Here is a 23,009-nt window from a genome sequence, read left to right on the forward strand (position 1 = left end):
ACAAAGTGAATCTGTTTCCGTTATAAGCTTGATCATCATATATCAACCCTCCACAATAGGGAAGACAGGGATATGTTTTTTTCCGCCACTTTCTTAAATAAAAGAACTGAATGCCAAAAACTAAGTGAAGTCCATGATAGTTGCAGAACCCAGGTCTTTTGACGTTTAGCCGGGACAACTTTCCCTGATGTGTACCTTGAGAAACAACCTGTTTATTTTCCTTTTGAAGCCTTAAAGACCTAAAGTATCTGGACTCAGACACTTACATTCTGACATATCAAACTAATTTAATATACAATTTAGAAAATATATTTTGCTTTTAATGGTCACAGTGTGGTGTTAGTCATAGTACTTCTATTTAATCAAGTCAGGAAAGCATGTAATAAAGGCTTTCAGATTAAATTTTAAAGTAGTTTGAAAAAAAAGATATATTACCTCCCCAAGCACTTTTAAGAGATACATAAATATAAACTTTGATCTACATCTTGGAAAACAGATTCAAGAATAAATAAAACACATTCTGCCACAATTAGAAAGTTGTTGTCAATATTGGGAGTCAAATTTTGATATTTTGGACCTGTTGCTCTCTGTTACCATTTTCTCTTAATAATATAATATCAATATTTCAAGTCATAATATGCCCCTTGTCCTAAGTAAATATGATTTTAAGTTAATAAGCAAAAACCTCCAGCAAATCCTGTGTTTGTTGAGTACAGCATTCCATTTAAATTGTACTCTTCATCCCAGTATTTAACAAAGTGCTTTGTGGCTTTCTTACTCCTTACTGGAGAACTTTTAGCTTCTGATTCATTTTCTTGGAAAATGTGATGCAGTTCTTAAAACTTCAAATAAATTTAGTACTTGGGAAACAAATTACGTTAAATTGCTTGAATGTCCAACTTGACTAGAGCCAGCATAATAAGGAAGTATTTAATACTTATTACCAAATATTAAAATTAAGAAAGTAGAGTCCTAGAAAAGGTGGCATCTGCATTTCCACCAGTTTTGAAAGTTCCCATTGGTCATTGGAAGGACTCAGGATGGAGACATTTGATTTCCTAAAACAGCTGGGAAAAGCTCTTTGTCAGGAGATAATGGAGAGGAAAGTGTACAGGCCCTTCGTGTGGAAAGGGGTCTGAACAGTTCATTGTTCTCTGGCAGGAGGTTGTAAGAAATATGGAGGTGTAGAGAAGGACATGAATCTTTTTTGGGCACAGACTCCAGACCAGGAGAAATGATGGTGTCAGTGGGTAGAAGTTAAAGTAGCATTTCTGTGATGGAGCATTATAGACAAAAGATCAACTACATATATAGGCAGCCCCTAATTTAAAACCAAAGGGTTTTTTGTTTTGTTTTGTTTTGGGTTTTTTTTGGCTTGTTTTTTTGGTTGGTTGGTTGTTGATTTTGGTTTTGGTGGTGTTTGTTTGTTTGTTTTTCCTTAAACAAACCTTTTTTCTAATTCAATTTTTATTATTATTATTATTTTTTAGGAAATGGTAATGCATCTTTCCCTTTAAAGAGTGTCATACCTGGTGGTTATTTCTAGGTGAAACTACTAAAGCCTTGTTAAACCCTTCTCATCTCCCCTTCCTGGCCTGCCCTGCCGCCTTTGGTCCCTATGTCTGCCTGGAGACTTCACTCTCTTGTCACTGGAACTAGAAACCCTGTGGCTTCATTTGCTTCATTCCTAGTTTTTCACTGATGTGTCTCTACTCTTGAGATGCTGTTGCTCAGGGTATGCAGCTCAAATAGTGTACTATTTTCGGAATGATAATCCCCATAATCATGCTATTAAAGCAATCATCAGTGCTTTTGTAATCTCAAATGAATATGTGGTAACAATCCATGCCGAAATCCCACTCTATTATTTTACATTCTCAAATTATAAGGTATGAATTTTTGTCTTAGCCTTATTACATAAAATATGGACTACAGTTATAGACCCAAATTATTCCTCAGTATTAACATAATGTTTTATCCATTTTCCGATGCTATAAACTCTTATCTAATTTTAGCCTCTTTTCAAGATCAGTTGATTTTAAATTAAATAATTATATCCTCCTTTGGCAGACAGACATGGTCTATTCAATCAATAATTCTTGGATCATTAAAAGTAATGATGACAATTGTGGTAATCCCTATATTATGTTGAAGAAATTAACCATTTTCAAGCAACAAATTAAGGTATTTATTACCTTAAATGGTATATTATATTGCTTTTATATTAATTAGCAATGGTGGTAGAGAGATAATAATAAATACTTATTTACTCCCACAAAATGAGTTCATTATCTTATGTTGTAGTGGTTCATTTAAATTATGGATTGGTTAGCTAATATTTGTAAGCAAACTCACTTAAGTTCCTTAATGAATGGAATAATCTATATTATACATAAAAAGTATATATTTAGCAAAAAGAGAAAAAAATAACAAGGTAATTAAAAAATTAGTCTGATATGTTTTATACTATTAATAGTAATTTTTAATATTATCTTGATATGTACACAGTGGTATGCACTGAAGCATGCTTGATGAAATATTTCTTAAAGTGGCAAATCTTTTTTTTTTTTTTTTTTTTTTTTTGAGACAGAGTCTCACTTTGTTGCTCAGGCTAGAGTGAGTGCTGTGGCGTCAGCCTAGCTCACAGCAACCTCAGACTCCTCGGCTTAAGCGATCCTACTGCCTCAGCCTCCCCAGTAGCTGGGACTACAGGCATGCGCCACTATGCCCGGCTAATTTTTCTATATAGATTTTTAGCTGTCCATATAATTTCTTTCTATTTTTAGTAGAGACGAGGTCTCGCTCTTGCTCAGGCTGGTCTCGAACTCCTGACCTTGAGCGATCCACCCGCCTCGGCCTCCCAAAGTGCTAGGATTATAGGCGTGAGCCACCGCGCCCGGCCAAGGCAAATCTTTTTGATATCTCTCTCATATAAAATTTAATATATATTTTTATATATGTACAATTTAATATATTAGATTATCTGAGTAATTTCACTTAATTTATTCAAACCATACCCATAAATTTAACTTAATTAAAATTAATATCAGGCTGAATAAGTAGCTTTTTGGCAAAGAATTATTAGAAAATTATACTGTTATTTGAACTCTTAATTTGATAATTGAAATATTCATTTAGATTTATCAAGAACCCCAAAATTTTTGGCTTAATTATCAGTATGTTTCATTAGTTTTATTATTTTATCTAAATTATCAAGTTAATTTTCTCTCTCTTCTTTTTCAATTTGGTTATAAAAGATGTATTTTTCAGTAATTAAAGCTATTTTTATTTCTAAATATACCCCTGGCACTCAAAGACTGTCACATCATAGGATGGGTCAGTCCTCATTTTGGCAGCAACAGAGGGTTGGTTGATAGCCAGTGAGCAGGGCCCTAGATTCCCCTTCTGAAAGGTAAAAGGTGAAAGAATTAGAGCTGACACTAACCGAACTTCTGTTCACATTGAAGATCGTGGTAACTTAATATATTTCTTTTCTGTGCTCAAGTGTTTTAGTACTTTAACTTTGTAATTTCAGCCTTGTAAATACCGTGTGTGTCTATGCAGCCAGCTCATGAGTTCATAGAAAAAAGAGACTCTGGACCAGAGTAAGCTGTTAGGCATCAGCATTTTGAACCCTCTAAGTTAATGTACTTTTAAATATCCTCTCATGACCACTACCTTGACCCTTTGAAGGTAAACAAAACTTAAGAATTTTTAAGGTAATGAAAATAAGCATATTTAAGAATTTCTAGAAGGATCTCTTGGGGACTACTATAAATAGTAAATATTACTTTTAATTAAAACTTCAAAAAGTCTGGAGGAAGGAAACCTGTTTAACATATTGTACTGAATTATATTATCAAGTTCTAATTGATAAGGCACAACATGTATTTTTGCGTGTCATTTTTGGTAAAGGTAGGTGCATGTATACAGAGCCACTGTGTGATACAACTCCAAGCACAAGGAGTGGCATTCGCATCGTATTCCACAGAAGCGCTGCCTTCCTGCAGCACCACTACAGCAGCACCAGGGACATAGACTACAACTTACAGGCACCTCTGGAGTCGTGCGGTGGGTTGTCTTATGTGTTTAGCATGGATGACCAACTTATTTTTTAAAATATATTTTAGTGAAGCTAGCACTGTTTCATATATAGTATATAGATGCATATACATACACACATACACCTATATTACATACTTGTTTAGAAGCTCCTGGTTATTTTATTTACATCAAACAGGGGACAGTATAGCTGTTGGCATTTCTGTTATCAAAGTACCGGGAAAATCCCTGTTTTGAATAACGTAAAAGGCTGCACGTTAACATACAGGTCAGAGTTAGCTGAAACACACCAATGTTCGTATGCCACAACTGCTGCTGCTGCTTCTACTACAACTACCACTAGTACAACTACTTCCTGATATTGGTAAAATAACAATTATTATAAGTAGAATTATAAGTTAGTAATAGCAGTTACTATGTTAGAGACTATTCTAAGTGTTTCAAATGATTTAACCAATTCAATACCCACAACAACTCAATAAGAGAGGTAACATTATCATTGTCCAGATGAGGAAACTGAAGCATAAAAAGAAACAATAGCCTGACTAATGTCAAAGGGCCAGTGAGTCAGTGTGGCCAGGGTGGGAAATCTGTCTGGCTCTAGGTCCCTGCTCTCAACTTTTACACTCCTCTCAAGAATACTGATTTTAGATAATTTTTTAATTTTTAAGTCGAGTTAATGTAAATGAGGACATTAAAGATCTGCCCAATTAATTTAAAAATGTTCTGGTTTCCAGAAAATTGAATTGATATTGAAAGTCAGTACTGTATTTATGAAAATTGAGGCCATGCCATTATTTACACCTTAATAATTACAATATGCCTTTCTCATAGTTTACCCCTCCATGCTGTAGTGCCCCTTCCCCAAGTCTTTATTTGCTTTGGATTGCCAGATAAAATTCAAGTGATCCAAAAATGTTTGTAACCCCATAATATTTTGAAATAAATTTTTAAAAAATTCTTAGCAAATGAGTCAGTAAAGAAAAAGCACACTTGGCCAGGCACTAGCCTGTAATCCTAGCACTCTTGGAGGCTGAGGCTTGAGGATTGCTTGAGGCCAGGAGTTTGAGGCCAGCCTGATCAAGAGTGAGACCGTGTCTCTACAAAAAATAGAAAAATTAGCCGGGCTTGGTGGTACATGCCTGTAGTCCCAGCTACTCAAGAGGCTGAGGCAGGAGGATTGCTTGAGCCCAGGAGTTTGAGGTTGCTGTGAGCTATGATGACACCACTGCACTCTAGCTTGGGGGACAGAGCAAGACCTTCTCTCCAAAAAAAAATTAAAAAAAGCACAATTGTATGACAACTGCAAAAATAAGTAGTTTGGGCAATGATACTTTTACAAAAAAGCACTGCCTGAAAATAATAAATTATTGAAAGATGAATAAAAAGGTGGCACCTAGAGTTTTCCCGGTTGCTAGATGCATAAGCAATCTCTCTCTTTTTCTCTCTCTGTCTATATACACACACATATACATTCACACATATGCATACACATATGTACACATATATAGTATATATTAATTCCTGCTTCTTTTGTGTACAGGTATATATGTGATTTATCAAATTGATATTTGAATGCAAATATTTCAGTGCATAATAAATTCATATTGGTCTAACAACAACTAGAAATGAAACCAACTTCCAGACTCTACCTGAATAAAAACATTAACACACCCATTTTACATTTAATATTAGACAATGTTTAATGCATTGATGTGTCCTGTTAAATACTGACTATTCTTTATATCCATTAAGAACTGTAAAAGTTGTGTAAGAAAGGATCTGCCTGCTTATGAAATTAAATAATATTTTAAATATCTGGAGTCACATAAAAAACCTGAAGACTGATTTAGCTCAGATACTATGTGTCATGTTCAGTGGTATGATGCGCTTTCATCATATTTTTGGCATTTTAGATTTTGATGAAGTAATACCCATTAATATCTCTGTGGACTACAGAGCCGACACTAAACCTTTGTTCACATTGTCAGAATTCATATTGTCAGGATATTTGTGTACAAAGATTGGTGAAGTTAGCATCAAGTGTTCTCAGCTTGACCAACCTTCATTAAGAGTTGTTTGCATTAAACTGTTAGTTGATAGTAGATTATGCCTGTCATGTTTATTTTTTACATGTAAATCACCTACTTCATGATTTTTTTTATATAAAAGTGTCCACATAATGTTCATGTAATAAGTATTTGTTTAAGGCATAGAGTTGGAAAGAGTTATGAAGTCCTCAAGAAGCATGTAGGATAGTGGGGGAGATCAGTCTATGCAAAAAGTCTTACTTTATTTGCCTCATGTTCCTTATTGGGGACTCCACTGGGCACTGACCTCATGCTGGGCTTTCTGACCACCCTGACTCACAGGTCAGAGGAAGATAGAGACAGACACATACAAATCAGGATACACGTTACACATGCTGCATTGTGATGGTAAACTTTACCTGTGTGGGTTGAATATTGAAGAATGACTGGGATTCTCAGGGTGAACAGGGAGTAAAAGGTATTTCAGACAGAGGTCCCTGCATACAAGGGCAAGAAGACCTTTCATTCTGTAGAAACCTGAGAAGTAGGGAACAGGGGAAACCCTCATTAAGTAGGCCTGAATCAGATTCCTTCTATAAAGGCGTTTCATGCTGAAGGCATGTGGAGAGCACATCTTTTCTTTAGGAAGATTTATTACTAAAAGTGAAAAAGAAGGCAGTAGTGACATACAAGAGACATTTTAGGGACAGAAGAGACTACATCGTGATTAATTGGACATGAGAGAGAGCAGTAGAGGAAGATGCCTGGATGTCTAGTGTGGACATTAGAAGGTGTTAAGGCTTTCAGCTGAAATAAGGCATTGGATGAATTGGTGCAAGTATGAGGTAGGAAAATCATAATTTCCTTTTTATTACATGTAACTGAGATTATGACAGGATATGTAGATGGAGATGTGAGAGTACTTATCCCTTTATATTGTAGTTTTTTATCGTACATGTCTTACCTGTGTACTCTAAGCTCAGTGAGGAAGGAGCTCTTGCCTTCTTCATCTTTTTATTCACACTTTCTATAATATCTCTTAAGGTGTAAAAGCTCAGAAATATTGTAAGGTGAATATATCAGGAGAAATGAGTAATGAATGAATAGTTGGAATACAAGTAAATAACTATGTGAAGTGGACAAAAGCCCAAGAAATACGTAAGGAATTTAGCAGCGATATACCTTCTTGATTCCTGAATTTAAAGTCGTGTAGTAGATTAAAATAATTGTTGAATGTTAGGGTGGAAGGCACCTTAGTCTTATTTTATGAGTGACACTAGGGATTAATGACTAGCCCAAGGTTACATACCTTGTTAAAAGTAGATTCTAGTTATAAGCTTATAGTACCTCAGTCTTCAGCTAGCTCAAAATGAAATAGAGAGAGGAAAAGTATCTAAAGAATCTGACTAGTAAACTAATGATTTTTGATCATTCAGGAAAAAAACTATGCTATCTACTTAGATTCAAATCTCAAGAAAATTGATAGTTTTCCCTTCACTTTATGGTCTGTTGTTTTCGTCATGACTGTCTCAGATTAACCTCTTCATTGATTTCCTTTTGAATTTAATGATTCGTGTTGTTGATAAATAACTGAAATATACTGCTATTTTGCAGCTGGATGAAGAAGCCTCGATGTGGTGTACCTGACCAGACAAGAGGCAGATCCAAATTTCATATTCGTCGAAAGCGATATGCATTAACAGGACAGAAGTGGCAGCACAAACACATCACTTACAGGTATAAAAAGTAATGCGGTGTTTCCCCTTTTTCCCCCATTTTTCACTAGTATTCGTTTTGAATTTTGGTATCTTCTGCACATTGACTACACATTAACCACATGCAATGATGTAATGTTAACATACGAAATTAGAAATTACAATTGAGAAGAGAATAAATTGTCCATTGGTTACCTTGTATACATTTTTTGAAACATTTGATCTCTTTGTAAACTCTGTCTTCCAGCTTCTTGAATGAATGCCAGGATTGTGAGGGGCTTTGAGATGAGTGTTCTAACACATTGCATTTTTTGACAAATATTCACAATCTAAATCTAAAAAATAATTGAATACAGTATATAAATAATTGCCATTTAAATAAAAGTTCTCTGAATCTATTAATTAGCTTTTAGTATCAGTATAACCATTTTACTTTCTATCTTTTTGGTAATTATGCAAGAGGATCACTTTTTTTTTCTTTTTTTTTTTTTTGGTTTTCAATGACACAAAGTATCTTGCAACCTAGTGCAACAACTGCTGCTAATGGAGATGTTCATATTTATTAATTTATTGATTAAACAACTGCTTATTGAATCCCAATATGAAGAAAGAACAGTGGTAGGCCGTGGGGATATAGCAATAAATAAAGCATGGGGACCCTGTTTGTCCTCATGGAATTTACAGTCATGAGGAGAAGTTGAACAGTCTTATAAATGTGATACTTTTTATGAAAAGGAAGGAACAGGATACAAGATAAATGTAAACCGGGATCATCAAATTCATTCTAGAAAACCAGGGAAGTTATCCCTAAAGAAATGTTTTTTCAGTGAAGACCTAGAGGAAGAGAAAGATCTTGTTAAACCAATGGGCAGAAGAAGAGGAAAGGTACTCTGAGGAGAGGGTAGGCTGTCAGGAACCATCTCTATCAAATTACATGAATAGAAGAGAATTTCATCATTCTTATTCTTTATGTAAATAACTACACATATGCTTAAAGATAAAACTAAAGCCTCAATATATTGATTTTCTATCTACTTAACTAGAACATGCCATTTGAACTTATTTTGAGAACACTTTTTAGTGTTATTTTATATTCTGATGCTCTCCTCTCAGCGTGCTCTGTATGCTGCTTACTTCAATTATTTCTACAGATGAGGGAAATCAAAGATGAAGCACCTTTAGGACAAGCCCATGAGGTTAGCATTTGCCATCATTTAAATTTGTTCACCAGATTTTCTACTTCACAAATTTGTTTTATCATCTCTATGATCTACATTTTCAAAAAATGGTTAAGAAAGTATTATACCAATAAGTTAATATGGAGCCGTTGATTTTTTCCCAATAGCTGTGATATTCTTGTCTCTTTTTCCAGTGAGCCCTCTTTCTGTAAGTGAAATTAGTCATCAGATAGTGCTTAATGAGAGGAAAAATTGGATACATTTTGAGAACCATTTGTAGACTTTGATGAAGAATGATAGAAAGAGATTATTTTTCTGGCCAGATGGCAGAATAGAAAGCCTATAATATACTCCTGATTGGGATATATTGGGTGAGATATATTAAAATCTATTAAAGAAAGTAAACTATATCTTAAAAAGCATTTTTGAGCTGAAACAAAAAGAAGAAATCTAAAAGCTGAAAATAGAGGGAAATCAAGAAACTTAGCAGATACGTGAGCATGCAGGTCAAGTGTAGAGGTGTTGAACTCTGCCTTGACACTGACATACTGTATTAAAGAAGAAACTCCTCATGATGAACTTAACAGATACAGAAATGTGCAAGGAAATTTACCATCCATTTGTGTAGAGACAGGGTCTCAACATGTTACTTAAGTTGGTGTCAAACCCCTGGCATCAGACAATCCTCCTGCCTCAGCCTCCCGAAGTGCAAAGAATATAGGCGCGAACCACTGTGACCAGTCGCATTTTTGATAATTGGGAATCAAAGCAAAGAAGGACACTTTCTTAATCAGAAAAGTGTCATCTGCAACAATAAAAACTACAGTTTCATTACATATTTCACATATAATTGTAATGTAAAGTGTTGGGAAGAAATCCTGAAGAAACGACGACAACAAATGCCTGCTACCTCTACTTCTATTCAACAACATTGCACAAGTGCCTATAAAGGTAAAGAAAGAAAAGGAAATAAAAGGTATACAAAATTGAAAAGAAATAAAAGTATCATTAGTCACAGTTGATGCAAAATTCTGTATGGAAAATCCAGAAGGAACTGTAGATAATTTTTAGAAATAGTTAAAGAATAAAGTCAAGTTAAAAAATAGATTTATTTGCAGAGCAATTTTAGATTTACAGAAAAATTGAGTGGATAGTACAGGGAGTTCTTATATACCCTCTCCTCCATCCCCTATGTGCTCCCAACACTCAAACATAGTTTCTGTTATTAATTAATTCTTTTAATTTTGCTTTTTGTAATGCAAATCTATTGACAACATATGTTCTTAGTTTTTCTTTGTCTAAGAAAGTATTTTTTCTACTTTACTTTTGAATGGTAATTTCACTGGATACGGAATTCTAGGTTTGGTCATTTTATTCATTGAATACTTTAAATGTTTTACACCACTTTCTTCTTTGCTTGTATGGCTTTTGAAGAGAAATATGAGAGAATTGGTATCCTTGTTCTTGCACAGGTAACGTGTTTTACCCTCCTCTGGCTTCTCTCAAGATTTTCTCTTTGGCTTTGGCTTTCTGCAGTTTGAGTGGATATGCGTAGGTGTAGATTTTTTAATATTTATTCTGTTTCATGTTCTCTGAGTTTCCAAGACCTATCATTTGGTTTCTATTATTAATTTTGGGATGTTCTCAGCAATTGTTACTTCTGTTTCTTTCTCATTCTGGCATTGTTACCTTCTGGTATTCTCATGATGTGTTTTTCTCACGGTTCTTGGATATTCTGTTCTGTTTTCATTCTTTTCTTCTCTTTGATTTTCAATTTAGGAAGTTTCTATTGACATCTTCAAGTTCACTGATTCCTTGGCCACATTCAGCCTATTGACGAGATTATCAGAGGCATTCTTCATTTATTTTATACTTTTCTATCTCTAACATTTCCTTTTCATCCTTTCTTAGAGTTTCTATGGCTATATTACCCATGTGTTTTCTTAATGTTGTTCACTTTTTCCATCAGAACCGTTAGTATATTGATCAGTTATTTTAAATGTTTGGACTGATAATTCTGAAATTTCGGCCATATTTGAGTCTGGTTTTGTTCCTTGCTTTGTGTCATGGAACTGTGTTTTCTTTTGCCTTTTATCATGCTTATAATTTTTTGTTGAAAGCTGGACATGATATATTGAGTAATAGGAACTAAGGTAATAATTCTTTAGTGTAAGGTTTTATGTTTATCTAGGTAAGAGCTAGGCTGTGTTTATTGTTTGCTGGAGACGAATTTCCTCTAGCATTCTCTTTTTTGTCTCTCTTCCTGTCTTTAAGTATCCCTAGAAATTCCTTCTTAAATAGATTTTGTGTCTTTAAACTATCACTTTGTCATCCACTATTGTTATACTAGAGTCCTATTGGTGTGGTGTAAGGTATTGCAGAGAGGAAGCAGTCCATAATCTTATGATTAAACCTCCCTTTTTTAGTGGGTCTGAATGTCTGGGCTGTGACCTTCAGAAAAGTTTATTAGTCTTTTTTTTTTTTTCTTCCCTTATGTGAGACACGTAGGCTAGAGTGGGTTGAGCTGTTTAATGGCCTTTAACCCAAATCAGATAAGGCTCTGATAAAATAATTTTCTTTGAAGGCAGGCCTTTGTCATGGAGATCAGAATACTGTGGGCATGTTTTTGCCTTTCTATACGCCTTGCTGGAAACAGGAGAGCATGTTTCTCAGATCATCACTGTGAGAACCTGATGGGGTTCCTGGAGGTAAAACTCATAAAGTGTAGAGACTCTCCGTAGGCTGGGGCCCAGGGAGTTTTCATTCTCCTGACTTCAAGAGCTTTTGCTCTTGGTAAGCGGTATTACTCTGTATTTGCCTCTCTTAATTTTCTGATAGAGTTAAGAAAAGTTGTTCATTTTTAATTTGTTCAGTTTTACTACTTTTCATGATGTTGAGAGTGATAACTTCTAAGCACTTTATACATTGAAGCAGAAACTGGAAGACTGTAATGAATTTTACAAAAGAATCAATACGCAAAATACATACACAACACATGTATGCTCACAAAAAGCACTTAAATTGTGTAACCTATTATCTAAAATCGACACAAAATATAAAAGCAAAGAATAAACCCATAAAACATATGTAAACCCTTTATGGAGAAAATTGTGAAATGTTGAAAGACATAACTAGGTGACCAAAAATAAATGTAGTGATATATATTTGCTCTTGATAGAAATGCTTAATATAGTCAGAGTTTTCCACAAATTCAATGTAATTCTAACAAAAATCCCAGCAAGATATTTTTTGTAATTTGACTGAATCAAACATCTCTGAGAAAGAGTGAAATCTGAGGAGAATATCAAGATTTTTCCACCCACTGTATATGAAGACTTACCTTAAATCAATTCTAGTTAAGGCAATATGTGGTATTAGCACAGAGATAGACTAATAGGCCAGTGGTATAGACAAGAGATCACAGAAACAGACACTTGTTTATATAAAAAGTTGATTTATGCTAGAGTAGTCTTTGTAGATCATTGGGGGAAAGGATGGGCTATTTGACTTATAAAATTATTCTGTGATAATTGATTATCCACATGAAAAACAATGAAATTAAATTCATAACCCATACCATATACAAAAGAAAGCAGTAAGTACTAATTGAACTAAAGTGTATAATCAACTATGGAACTATAAAGCTTAGATAACTCTGTATGTCTATATGTCTATATTCATTGTTTTCATTTCAGGTAGTGTCCTTTCGTGACTTTATTTCCAAACTCATGACAGTGCACCCTATTTAGTGTCTCTGCATCCTTATGTACTGACTACACTTTTGCTTTAAAAGAAAGAAAGGATGGAAGAAAAGGATAAAAAGAGGGAGAGTTAAGAACTATCGTATTCAGAACTGATTATAATTTCACTTCTTTTATGTTCCTGTACTGACAATGGTCTGAGCCAATTTTGAACATTCAAATAATTAGGTGTTTGTTCTGTAAAATTTCAGGTTATTGATAAACATATCATGTGGGTAAGAGTCTGTTTTAGAGTAAGAAAGACCTACGTTTGAATCCTGGCTCTGACACTACCTGTAAAACCAGGATAAAATTACTTAAATCTACTAAGTATCAGTTTTCCTGTGTGCAAAGTGAGTGTTGTAACAATACCTAGCTCATAAAGCTTGGGGAAAAATTAAGTAACATAATGGAAAAAAAATAATAAACTTAGCACAATGCTTGAAACATAGTTAGTATTTGGTAAATGCCAATTATCATCCTTACTCCTTTTAACTTACCAGACAAATCACAGAAGTTTTTGAGAGTATTCTAAAAGGATTATAGAGAGTTGGGAATGAAAGCACTAAGTATATTAGATTTTAAGGTTAATGTATGTAAGCTTTCAAGAAATTGCTTAGTGTAAAGTAAGTACTATATAAGCATTTGCTACTATTTTTTCTAACTTTGTTTAAAAAAATAGGTTAATCAGTAAACAAAACCTGACATTTAAACTCAAAAATAATTATCCATGAGAAGAATAGCTGAAGTGTGCAACATAACATGTAGAAAGGAGTTGGGGTGAGAGTGATAGAATATAGGTTTTATTGGAAAGCAAACTCATTATAAGCCAATAGTATAATGTAACTCAGAAAAAGCTAAAATGACCAGATTACATGGAGAAAAAAAATATCCAAAGCAGTGATGATGCTAATTTTTCTATTTGGTTTGTTGGCCAAGTGTACCCGATGTGCACTTTTCTCTTCTAGCCACCACATATTCAGCTGCTTCCTGGCAAATTAATGTACATCTCCAAAAAAAGCAATCAAAATGCTAAAGAAGCTTATAAGCAGTCTACATGTGAAACAACTCAAGATTAGAGCTAAGGATTCTCAACATCATGGAAAGGACATTTAAGGGAGAAATTCCCAGTTATTCTCAAATGTTTAAAGGCTTTCAGAATAATCTGTTTTGAACTATTAAAAAATTAAATCATGCATCCTGAGTTGTCTTCATCATTGGAGGCACTTAAATAAAAAAAAAATTTATTATATTCATATAACAGATAATTTAGAGACCATTTGTGTAATGGTTGGAAAGTTAGTTGTTGAATAAATTAATGAATTCTGAGCAGGCTTTGATTAAACATTTTTCATGACAATGTTAGAAACTTATCAACATAGTTTTTCTCAAATAGAAATTTATTTCCCAAGTTTGCTGAATGTTATATAAAATAGACTTAGAGCAAGTTCTTTTTTCTTAGAAATCTAAATTCCAAAATATTAGTTTATGTGATGAATGGCCAATGGGACAGGTACCTAAATTGCCAGATGAATATGAGTATTTATAATGTATTGATTAATATAATAATGCTATGTTATATTACACTGCTTATTTTTCATTTTTCCAGTATATTCATCCTTTAGCTAGCCTTGGTTTTCTTTCTTTCTATTTTTTTAAGCCAAAAAGTTGGGTGTGCATACCCTTGGTTTTAAATGAATGCCTCTGTGACAACTGAGAACACATACTAGAAGTTATTTTACTTTAATAGTGTGTACAGAGCAAAGATGTTGCTAAGGAATAAAAAATTTCTCCCAGAAACATTTTTCATTATTCTCTCTGAACCCAAAGAGCTCACTGAACTTGGTGATCCTATTGACTTCAAAGAGAACTCAGCTTGTGTGTCCAGGGGATACATAACAGACTAACAGACTGAGAAATGGACCCTATTTAAATAAGATCCACAGTAATGTGCACTTAAATCTGCTTTGTCTGGCAAGCCAGTATCTTGGGAAATAGCCAAATATTTAATGTAAGCTTTCCTGGAGACACTCCATATTCAGTTTCTATTCTGCGACCATTTTTCATACTTAAAAAAAAAGTTGTAAAGACAAATCAACTGTACAAACATAATCTGAATAAAAGTAAATTAGTCTGTTTAGTTTTCTCTTGATAGAACATCATAATACATTCATAATATGCTAATAATTTAACTATGCTGTTTATTATTTTTATTCTATTATATTCTTAGCAATTGTCTACTTTCCCTATTACAGTAAATTCCATTTAGTTGATAATCATTTTGCGTAGAATGTTAATATGTTTTTATCAGTAACTAATTTTTGTCAATTTAATTGACTAAAGGGGATTTAGCCCTGTTTATGAAAAATAATTTGGAAATAAGAATAAGAGTTTTGTATCTCAACTAGATGCCAAGGTACTTAGTTCTTTTTTTCTTCCAATATTAGAGATAAAACAGTACTTTAAAAAGGATTTATCACTGTATCGGAAACTTTAAGGAGAAATAACCATTAGTAAGATGTAGAATTATTATTAAAAGAACTGGTATGGATCTAATGATGTTAAGACTAGAGAACCCTCAATTGACACAGTTACCTTACGAATCAACTCACATACCTTTCTGGCAATACCAATTATTCTGATGAATAAAGAGGTCTGGAAATTTTCACTTCATCAATTTCATTATGTAGGATTGTGTAAGGCATGGTTATTAAAGGTAACATTTATCAATTTGGGGGGGGTTAAAGTTCCAAAATTTACCAAAATTAAAGTTTGAAAGAATCAAATAGTGTAATGAAACAGCCAGATAAAGACTTCAAGAAATGATATTCATTATCTTATTAAAATGAGAATTATGTTTATTTACAAATAGAAAAGGCAAGTAAAAACATTTTAAAATTAAATTAGTTTCATTAAGTTTTTCAACTTAACTTTTATTTTACTCATTTCATAGCATTGTCTTTTTATTTTGTAAATATATTTAATCATTTGTGCTCCCTTTATTAGAATGGTTAATAAGCCTTATTTTACTCTTATTACCTCTTGATCTCTCTGTGCCCTTTGTTATTTCAGTTATGAGTAAATACAAAATACATCTCTCAATTCCATAAAAGTTTCTGAACTCATGTGGGTTGTTTGCACCTAGTTCAGAACTTCAGCTCTTTGAAGCACACCTATATTTCTTGTATTTATTGATGATATTTGTTTAAGCATATTTTAGAAGATAAACAGTACATAGCTTTGAAAAACACAATGATGTGTGTTCAAATCCAAAGAGTACTTCACATTTATTATTTTTTATTGTATTATTTTGCTTCATTTTTCTCAAAACCATTATATGCATTCATATACTCATATATAAATCATAGTAATATTTCATTTAGTTTCTCTATTGTAAAATTGTCCTCTGTTTGAAATCAAATGAATTTCTCCATTACATATTGACTCTATCACCAATGCCCATTAATAATTCTCTCAGAGCAGGCACTGAAACCTCCACTTTATATCCCCATGACTGTCACTCTAGTCCATGTCTCTGTCTTCTCTTGCATGAACTTCACCCTTATCCTCTTATCCATTTGCCATCAGGCACAGTGATATTTTTAAACTGAAGTAATATCACAGTCCTTCTCTGTTTACTATTCTCCAGTGGCTTCCCTTCCCAGAATATAATCCCTTCCCAGATAATCCCCTCATCTGATCTCATACCATGGTCCTGTGCGTTCATTTAGTTCCAACTCCCTGAGCACTACCGTTCTCTGAACAGGCCAAGCTGATGTGGCCTGCTCACTGTTCCTTAAGGCGGGAAACTCAGTGCCAGGCATCTGTGGCCCCTTCTATCATTGAGACCCCATTTATCCTCTCTTCACCTTACCTCCTCAACCTCCTCACTTATCGCTCTCTGAAATTATCTCTCTTTTTTGTTTTGGTGATTGTTTTTCTCTTGTCACTAGAATATATATAAGTACTATGAGAGCAGAATCTTGTTCAGCTATATCTTTAGCACCAAGAACAGTCCCCGTTATATAATAAGTTCTTTCAAATAATGGGTCATAGGAATGTCCGCCCACTAATGAGGGATTTCTGAAATCCCATAGGATGGGAAGAAAATAAAAAACTACTAAGAAAGTTAATTTAGCCAAATTCAAGGTTACAACATTACTCTGCATGCCTCTTTAGCCATCAGACAGGAAATTTAGACACTAACAAGCTAGACAGAGGTCTGTGATATCTTAATGTAGTTGTTTACTCTTTTTCAAAATGTAGTTCAGAGTTCCATGCTGAATAAGACATAAATTAAAATAAACTAACAAAAACAGCAGCAGCAACAACAGAACACTGCAGAGCTTTCTCCCTGAGTAGGCATGAATTCTTTTGCTCTATCCATCCTTTGGCTCAGGTAGAAAAATGTGGTGTCATCCTCAGCTCTTTTTAAAATTTTTTTTCCTTATTTTTGGCTCCTATGGAGTTTTCCATTGTTTTTCACATGCATGGTATGAATTTATAGTATGACAATATAAAAAATATTCATATTAGTTTCATTGATGCTCTATTTAGAAAAAATAGAAAAATAACCAGGAAAAGATAAACATCTGATAAGTGTTAAATGAAGAACAATATTTATAATTATTTCATCAATTTGTTATTAGCATGAGAGCAAACTAAATAATGTTCAATTTACTTCTTTAAATTCATGTAATTGTTAAATCTTTGTATTAAACAGCTAATTACTCATAATACACTTTTGAATTTTATTTTTAATTGACAAATAATTGTACATATTCATGGAGTTTATGGTGACATTTTGTTTTTTTTTTTTTTTCTTCTAAACAGGATTTTTATTGTGTTTCTGCTTAAATGCCCATTATCTTAATGCCAAAACTTTTTTTTTTTTTAAAAACAATAGTTTCATATTTTTTTCCCCACCCCCCCTTTCCCGAGTCAGCACCTTCAAGTGTTACCACTCCCCAAACGGTGCGCAATGCACTCATTGTGTAGGCATACCCCCATCCCCTCCCCCACCCCCCACCTCAGTCTGATGTTATGGTGACATTTTGATACATATAATGTATAGTGATCAAATCAGCATATCCATCATCTCAAATACTTATCATTTCTTTAGGTTGAGAATGTTCAATATCCTTATTCTAGCTATTTGAAACTATATATTATTATAAACTATAGTCATCCTATAGTGGCATAGAACACTAGAACTTATTCCTCCTATCTAGCTGTAATTTTTAACTAGAATGAATTAATAAAAATAAAACATCAGAAAGTGTTTGAAATTGATATGTGCAGATATAGTGGTGTGCTTTTAAAAGTGATTATAACCGTAAAGAAATTGAAATCTTCATTTCAGCTGAAAACTGCTGCACCTGTTTGATCATTTGGCAAATCTATCTTCCTATTGTGATTTAGGAGGCAAAGTGACTGATTGATCTAGTTACCCTACTGTTCACCATTCAGTAGAGATCTTCTCTTTCATAGCTTCGGTACATGAATACTACACTGCAGAAAATTAAATGATTATGATGTAGTGAAATCAAGCAATAGGGAGGAATGAATAAATTCATTTCTATTTAATATCACTCATTTCCATAATATTTTACTGAACTGAACAGATCAAAATCTTTAATAAGTCAGATTAAACATAACAAAGCCATACTGATTATTATATTTTCTAACTTTCAGTATAAAGAACGTAACTCCAAAAGTAGGAGACCCTGAGACCCGTAAAGCTATTCGCCGTGCCTTTGATGTGTGGCAGAATGTAACTCCTCTGACATTTGAAGAAGTTCCCTACAGTGAATTAGAAAATGGCAAACGTGATGTGGATATAACCATTATTTTTGCATCTGGTTTTCATGGAGACAGTTCTCCCTTTGATGGAGAGGGAGGATTTTTGGCACATGCCTATTTCCCTGGACCAGGAATTGGAGGAGATACCCATTTTGACTCAGATGAGCCATGGACACTAGGAAATCCTAATCATGATGGTAAGTGTATGGCTGTTTTGCAATGTAAATAGACCTATTTTTATTTTTAGAATGCCCACGTGATTTAATAATTTACAAACTTGAGGTGTAGATTCTAAATTTACTTTTAAAATTGTAAAGCAATATATAAGACTTATAGTATTTTAGGACAAGAATTCATATGGGTCATTAGATAATATAGATACACATGTGTTCTTTTGATTAAAGGTTAGAACTTTGCACTATATCTATAAATCCTCTACATTCTGTTTTCTGCAAAAATGTCATTTCTTAAAAGATTTCTTAGTATTTAAGTCATGAGTAATACATTAAACAAATTCTGCTATTTTTTTCTACACCTCATGCCTGTGTTTCCTCTTAAAATTTAACCCCGATTAACATTTGTGCTGTGGCATCTATCATATCTTTTCTGTGTTATTTTCCGTCTATTGTCATCTTTCTAGTTTGTAAATTTTTACCATTTCTCTGTTCTCTCTCATTCATTTCATTGGTCTCCCAATCTGATATGACTACATGATTTATTATCTTTTTATTATATCATTATTTTTATTAAAAACTAATTTCTTGCAATGGTATCACAATACAGTTAGCATTTTTCTAACCCATATATTAATAATTATGCTTATATTCAAAAATAATGTAAAAATCAAAAACCCAGTAAGTTACTTGATGCATGTGGTTTTTCCTACACAACAATGCATATTTCTGTTCTGTTTTAAAAAAAATTTCACAGTTACAGGATCTTAAGAGTTGTTAGTTTCCTATGCAGCCATGTCTCCAAATCTTATAAACAATACTTAAATATTTTGCTTCCTTACCATTGTAGAATGTTGTTCTACTATAAGTGTACATTGCTTTAATGACAACTAATCATCTAATAATACTCTTAATTATTCCTTGGTGAGTCAAACTTAGTCATGAAATCAAGCTTTGTGGGTTCATTTGAAGGTTTAGTTACCTGGATTAGTGTAATAGCCTTGCATTTTTAGGGCACCCAGGGTTCAATCATGTTATGGATATAATGAGTTAGGTTGAGTTAAATTTAAAGTAACATTAATTTTCAAGAAAAAAGTAACTATGTTTTCCAAATAAAATAAAATATATAGCATTAGGATAATTCTTTGAATTGTTATTAATGGTTGTGTACGTTGTGTTTTTAAGAACTGGTTTGAAGACTAGTGGAGATTTTAGTATAGTGGAATAAAAAGGCAAACACTTTAAAGTCAAACATAAATGCTGGCTGAGCAATTAGCTCAAAAATGTTTATGCTACACTGTTTTTACTGTGTAGTTTATATTGCAGAGCTGTGGGCATTGTAAGTAGAAGTGCTTTTTATGCAGGCATGTTCTAGACTACTTTATATCTGAGCGTCTAATAATAAAATATCTGGAACAGAATAGTTGGGCCATACCAGTTTGTTGCACAAATCATATAAAATAAAATGATTATTCTATTTCATTAAAATCACACGGGCATTCTAATGAAGTAGTTTAGACTTCTTCAAATAAATTTTTAAATTATTTTAAATAATGGAAAAAATGCTTGCATTCTGAATAATTGAGAAGAGTAGCACTTATAATGGTAGTATTTTTGCCGATGCAGGGAAAACTGCATTTGTTGCCAGGGGAAAGACTTTCTTCTAATATTATGAACAGATAAAATCATATTTTATTATAATAATAGATTCAATTATTAAGGCAACTTTAACTCTATAGCTTTGAAGTGTCAATTGGACTTTGTGACTTCATAATTTTAAAATTGTTATAATTCTATATGAAGGTGATATCTATCAAATTCTTTATATTTTCTCTTTAAATATTAAAATCTTTCATAAAGAAGGCTGCAATAATCTTTTAGGTGTATGCCCTATTGCTCTATTAGCTGGTTTTGTTTGATTTTGTTTTTAAAGATTGGATCTTGCTTTGTTGCCCTGGCTGGCTTCAAACTCCTAGGCTCAAGTGATCCTTCCACCTCAGCTTCCAAAGTATCTGGGACTATATTATTAGCTGCTTTTTTTGGCATCAGCCAATACTTTTTGAAAATACAAAGTTTTGGGGGAAAAAGTATAGGGGGATTTTATGACATGGGAAATGAGAATGTTTACACTGATTTGAGCGTGATCGGTGCTATGAATGCTTATGTGTTTTGTATGACTTCAGAAGTTTTCCAAGGAATATATATGTGGAAAAAATTCTGAAATATAACATTTGAACTAAAGGTGTACAATTAAGGCAATGTGCTTTTGACTGAGAGTATTCATTAACACATTTTATTGCCTCCTTTACTTTGGAAGTATAACATTCTTTGCACAAAGGCATACGACTAAAAATCTAAACAAAACAATTATTGAATATTCGTGTTTTTATTTGGAAGAAAATACATCTTTACAAATCAAATAAGAATATATTGCCTGATGAATGAACCTAAAAAAAAGAACTGTGCAAAATAATGGTGTTTCAGAATTGTAGGAGATTAGGGAGACATTAATTGACTGTTGGAGATGTAATACCATAAAGATTTACTGCTTAATTGATATTCAAACTTTTAACTAGCAACAGCAGGGCAGCGAGGGTAGTGTCAGGCTAAAGTATTGATCATTTATCAAAAGAACAGCTCTAGCTTTGCTTGTGGTACTGGTGGATGTAGGGAGAATTAATGCATTTGTACCTCGTATCCTACTATGTGTGAGACTATCCTTTTGTATCACAAATACATAAGGCACAATTCTGATACTGATAAACTTTTTCTTTTTTTTAATCTAGTCGTGGAATGCCCCCTGGCTTACTTACCTGAATTATTTTCTTTTTCTCCTATTCATAGCTCTTGAGCAGCTAGAAGACAGAACAGCTTATTTATTTAGCAAAAATGCAAATGAAAGAGCCTCTCGATAAGTACCCAGCTCATTTTCCACAGCATATTGCTCAGCTAATGAGGGCAATTTGAATTCTGTCTACCTTAAAAGAGATAAACAGTGTCTTAGGCTGCCAGTAACCCTTAATTCATTGTTGTCTACTTTCCTATCAATTTGCTTATAGTCGTGATACCTTTGGAAAACTCAAGCTAAAGATCATTAAGTAAATTACACAGTAGTTTTATTAAAATAAACACATTATTGCTCACACACATACACACACACACACACACAGAGCCCTAATAAAAATAATGCCTTTTGTTCCAAGAGTTTTTCATTTTTTTATTTTCATGGAGTGGATAAGTAAAATGTGCATAGTAATTTAAAATAGAAAGTATTTATTGTGATAAGGTTGTTGAAAAGTATTTACTGTCTGATGTGAGTTGGAATATTTAACTCCAGCAAAATGTTAAGGTTCATTTTGAGCAACAATAATAGCACATTGTTTCCTTGTCTATGGTATAAAGTTAAAATGGCAGTATCAATGTAAACACAAATGTATCACAAAATTCTTTCTAATTAGACAAGTATCTACAGTAGTAACAGGATTTCAAATTGATAATCTCTAAGCAAAATAGATTATTTATTAAAATGATATGTAAAACTTATGACAAAAATATCTGGAAACATATCCTATTTTACCATGTAGTTGCAATTTTGTTAAAAAGAACCAATTGCAATGACTGTTTATTGTCAGAAAGTTCACTGCCTAAAGTAAGGAGGTTGAGCAGAGTGATCAGTCTTGTTGAAGCAGACTGTCAAAAAACCAAGGAATCCAAGGAAAGAGAAATTTTGATTTAAAAACCTACCTAATATTTACAATGAACACTATTTGAGTAATGGGCACACCTATAGCTGGGACTCAAGCAATGCAGAAGCAATCCATGTAACCGAAAACATTTGTACGCCCTTAATATTTTGAATTTACATAAATAAAATAAAGTGAAATAAAATAAACACATATATTACTATATTATAATTTTTAGTTTACTTATAATAACCATATTTCAATACAACTTGCTTCTTTGTAATTCTATATATCTTGTATGAAGGCATTAAAAATTTTTAAACATTATCCTGAGAAGCATTCTGTAGGCTTCATTACACTGCCAAAGAGGTCCTTCCCACAAACAAGGTTAAGAATATATGCTCCCAAGCAATTTCACTCCTAAGTATCTACCAATGAGAAATAAAAATGTACATCTGCACAAGACTTGTATGTGAATGTTCATGGCAGTATTATTCATAATAGCCAAAAAGTGAATGGTCTATCTGTACATTAGAATACTATTTTAGCAATAAAAAGAAACTACTGATACATGCTACAACATGAATTAACTTTAAAAATATTATGCTAAGTGAAAGGAACCAGAT

The 23,009-nt window shown here is 33.1% G+C and overlaps 1 protein-coding gene across 1 annotated transcript in view; it reads left to right on the forward strand.

Moving 5' to 3' along the window:
- MMP16 (matrix metallopeptidase 16) overlaps nt 1-23,009 on the forward strand; it is a 264,340-nt gene that overhangs the window by 124,544 nt on the left and 116,787 nt on the right. The window contains exons 3-4 of the mRNA XM_069466260.1: nt 7,707-7,829; nt 18,420-18,724. Coding sequence (XP_069322361.1) covers nt 7,707-7,829; nt 18,420-18,724 — 428 coding nt within the window. The remainder of the gene's footprint in view (nt 1-7,706; nt 7,830-18,419; nt 18,725-23,009) is intronic.

The sequence above is a fragment of the Eulemur rufifrons genome, chromosome 3 (genome assembly GCF_041146395.1).
Source record: "Eulemur rufifrons isolate Redbay chromosome 3, OSU_ERuf_1, whole genome shotgun sequence".
Classification (NCBI taxonomy): Eukaryota; Metazoa; Chordata; class Mammalia; order Primates; family Lemuridae; genus Eulemur; species Eulemur rufifrons.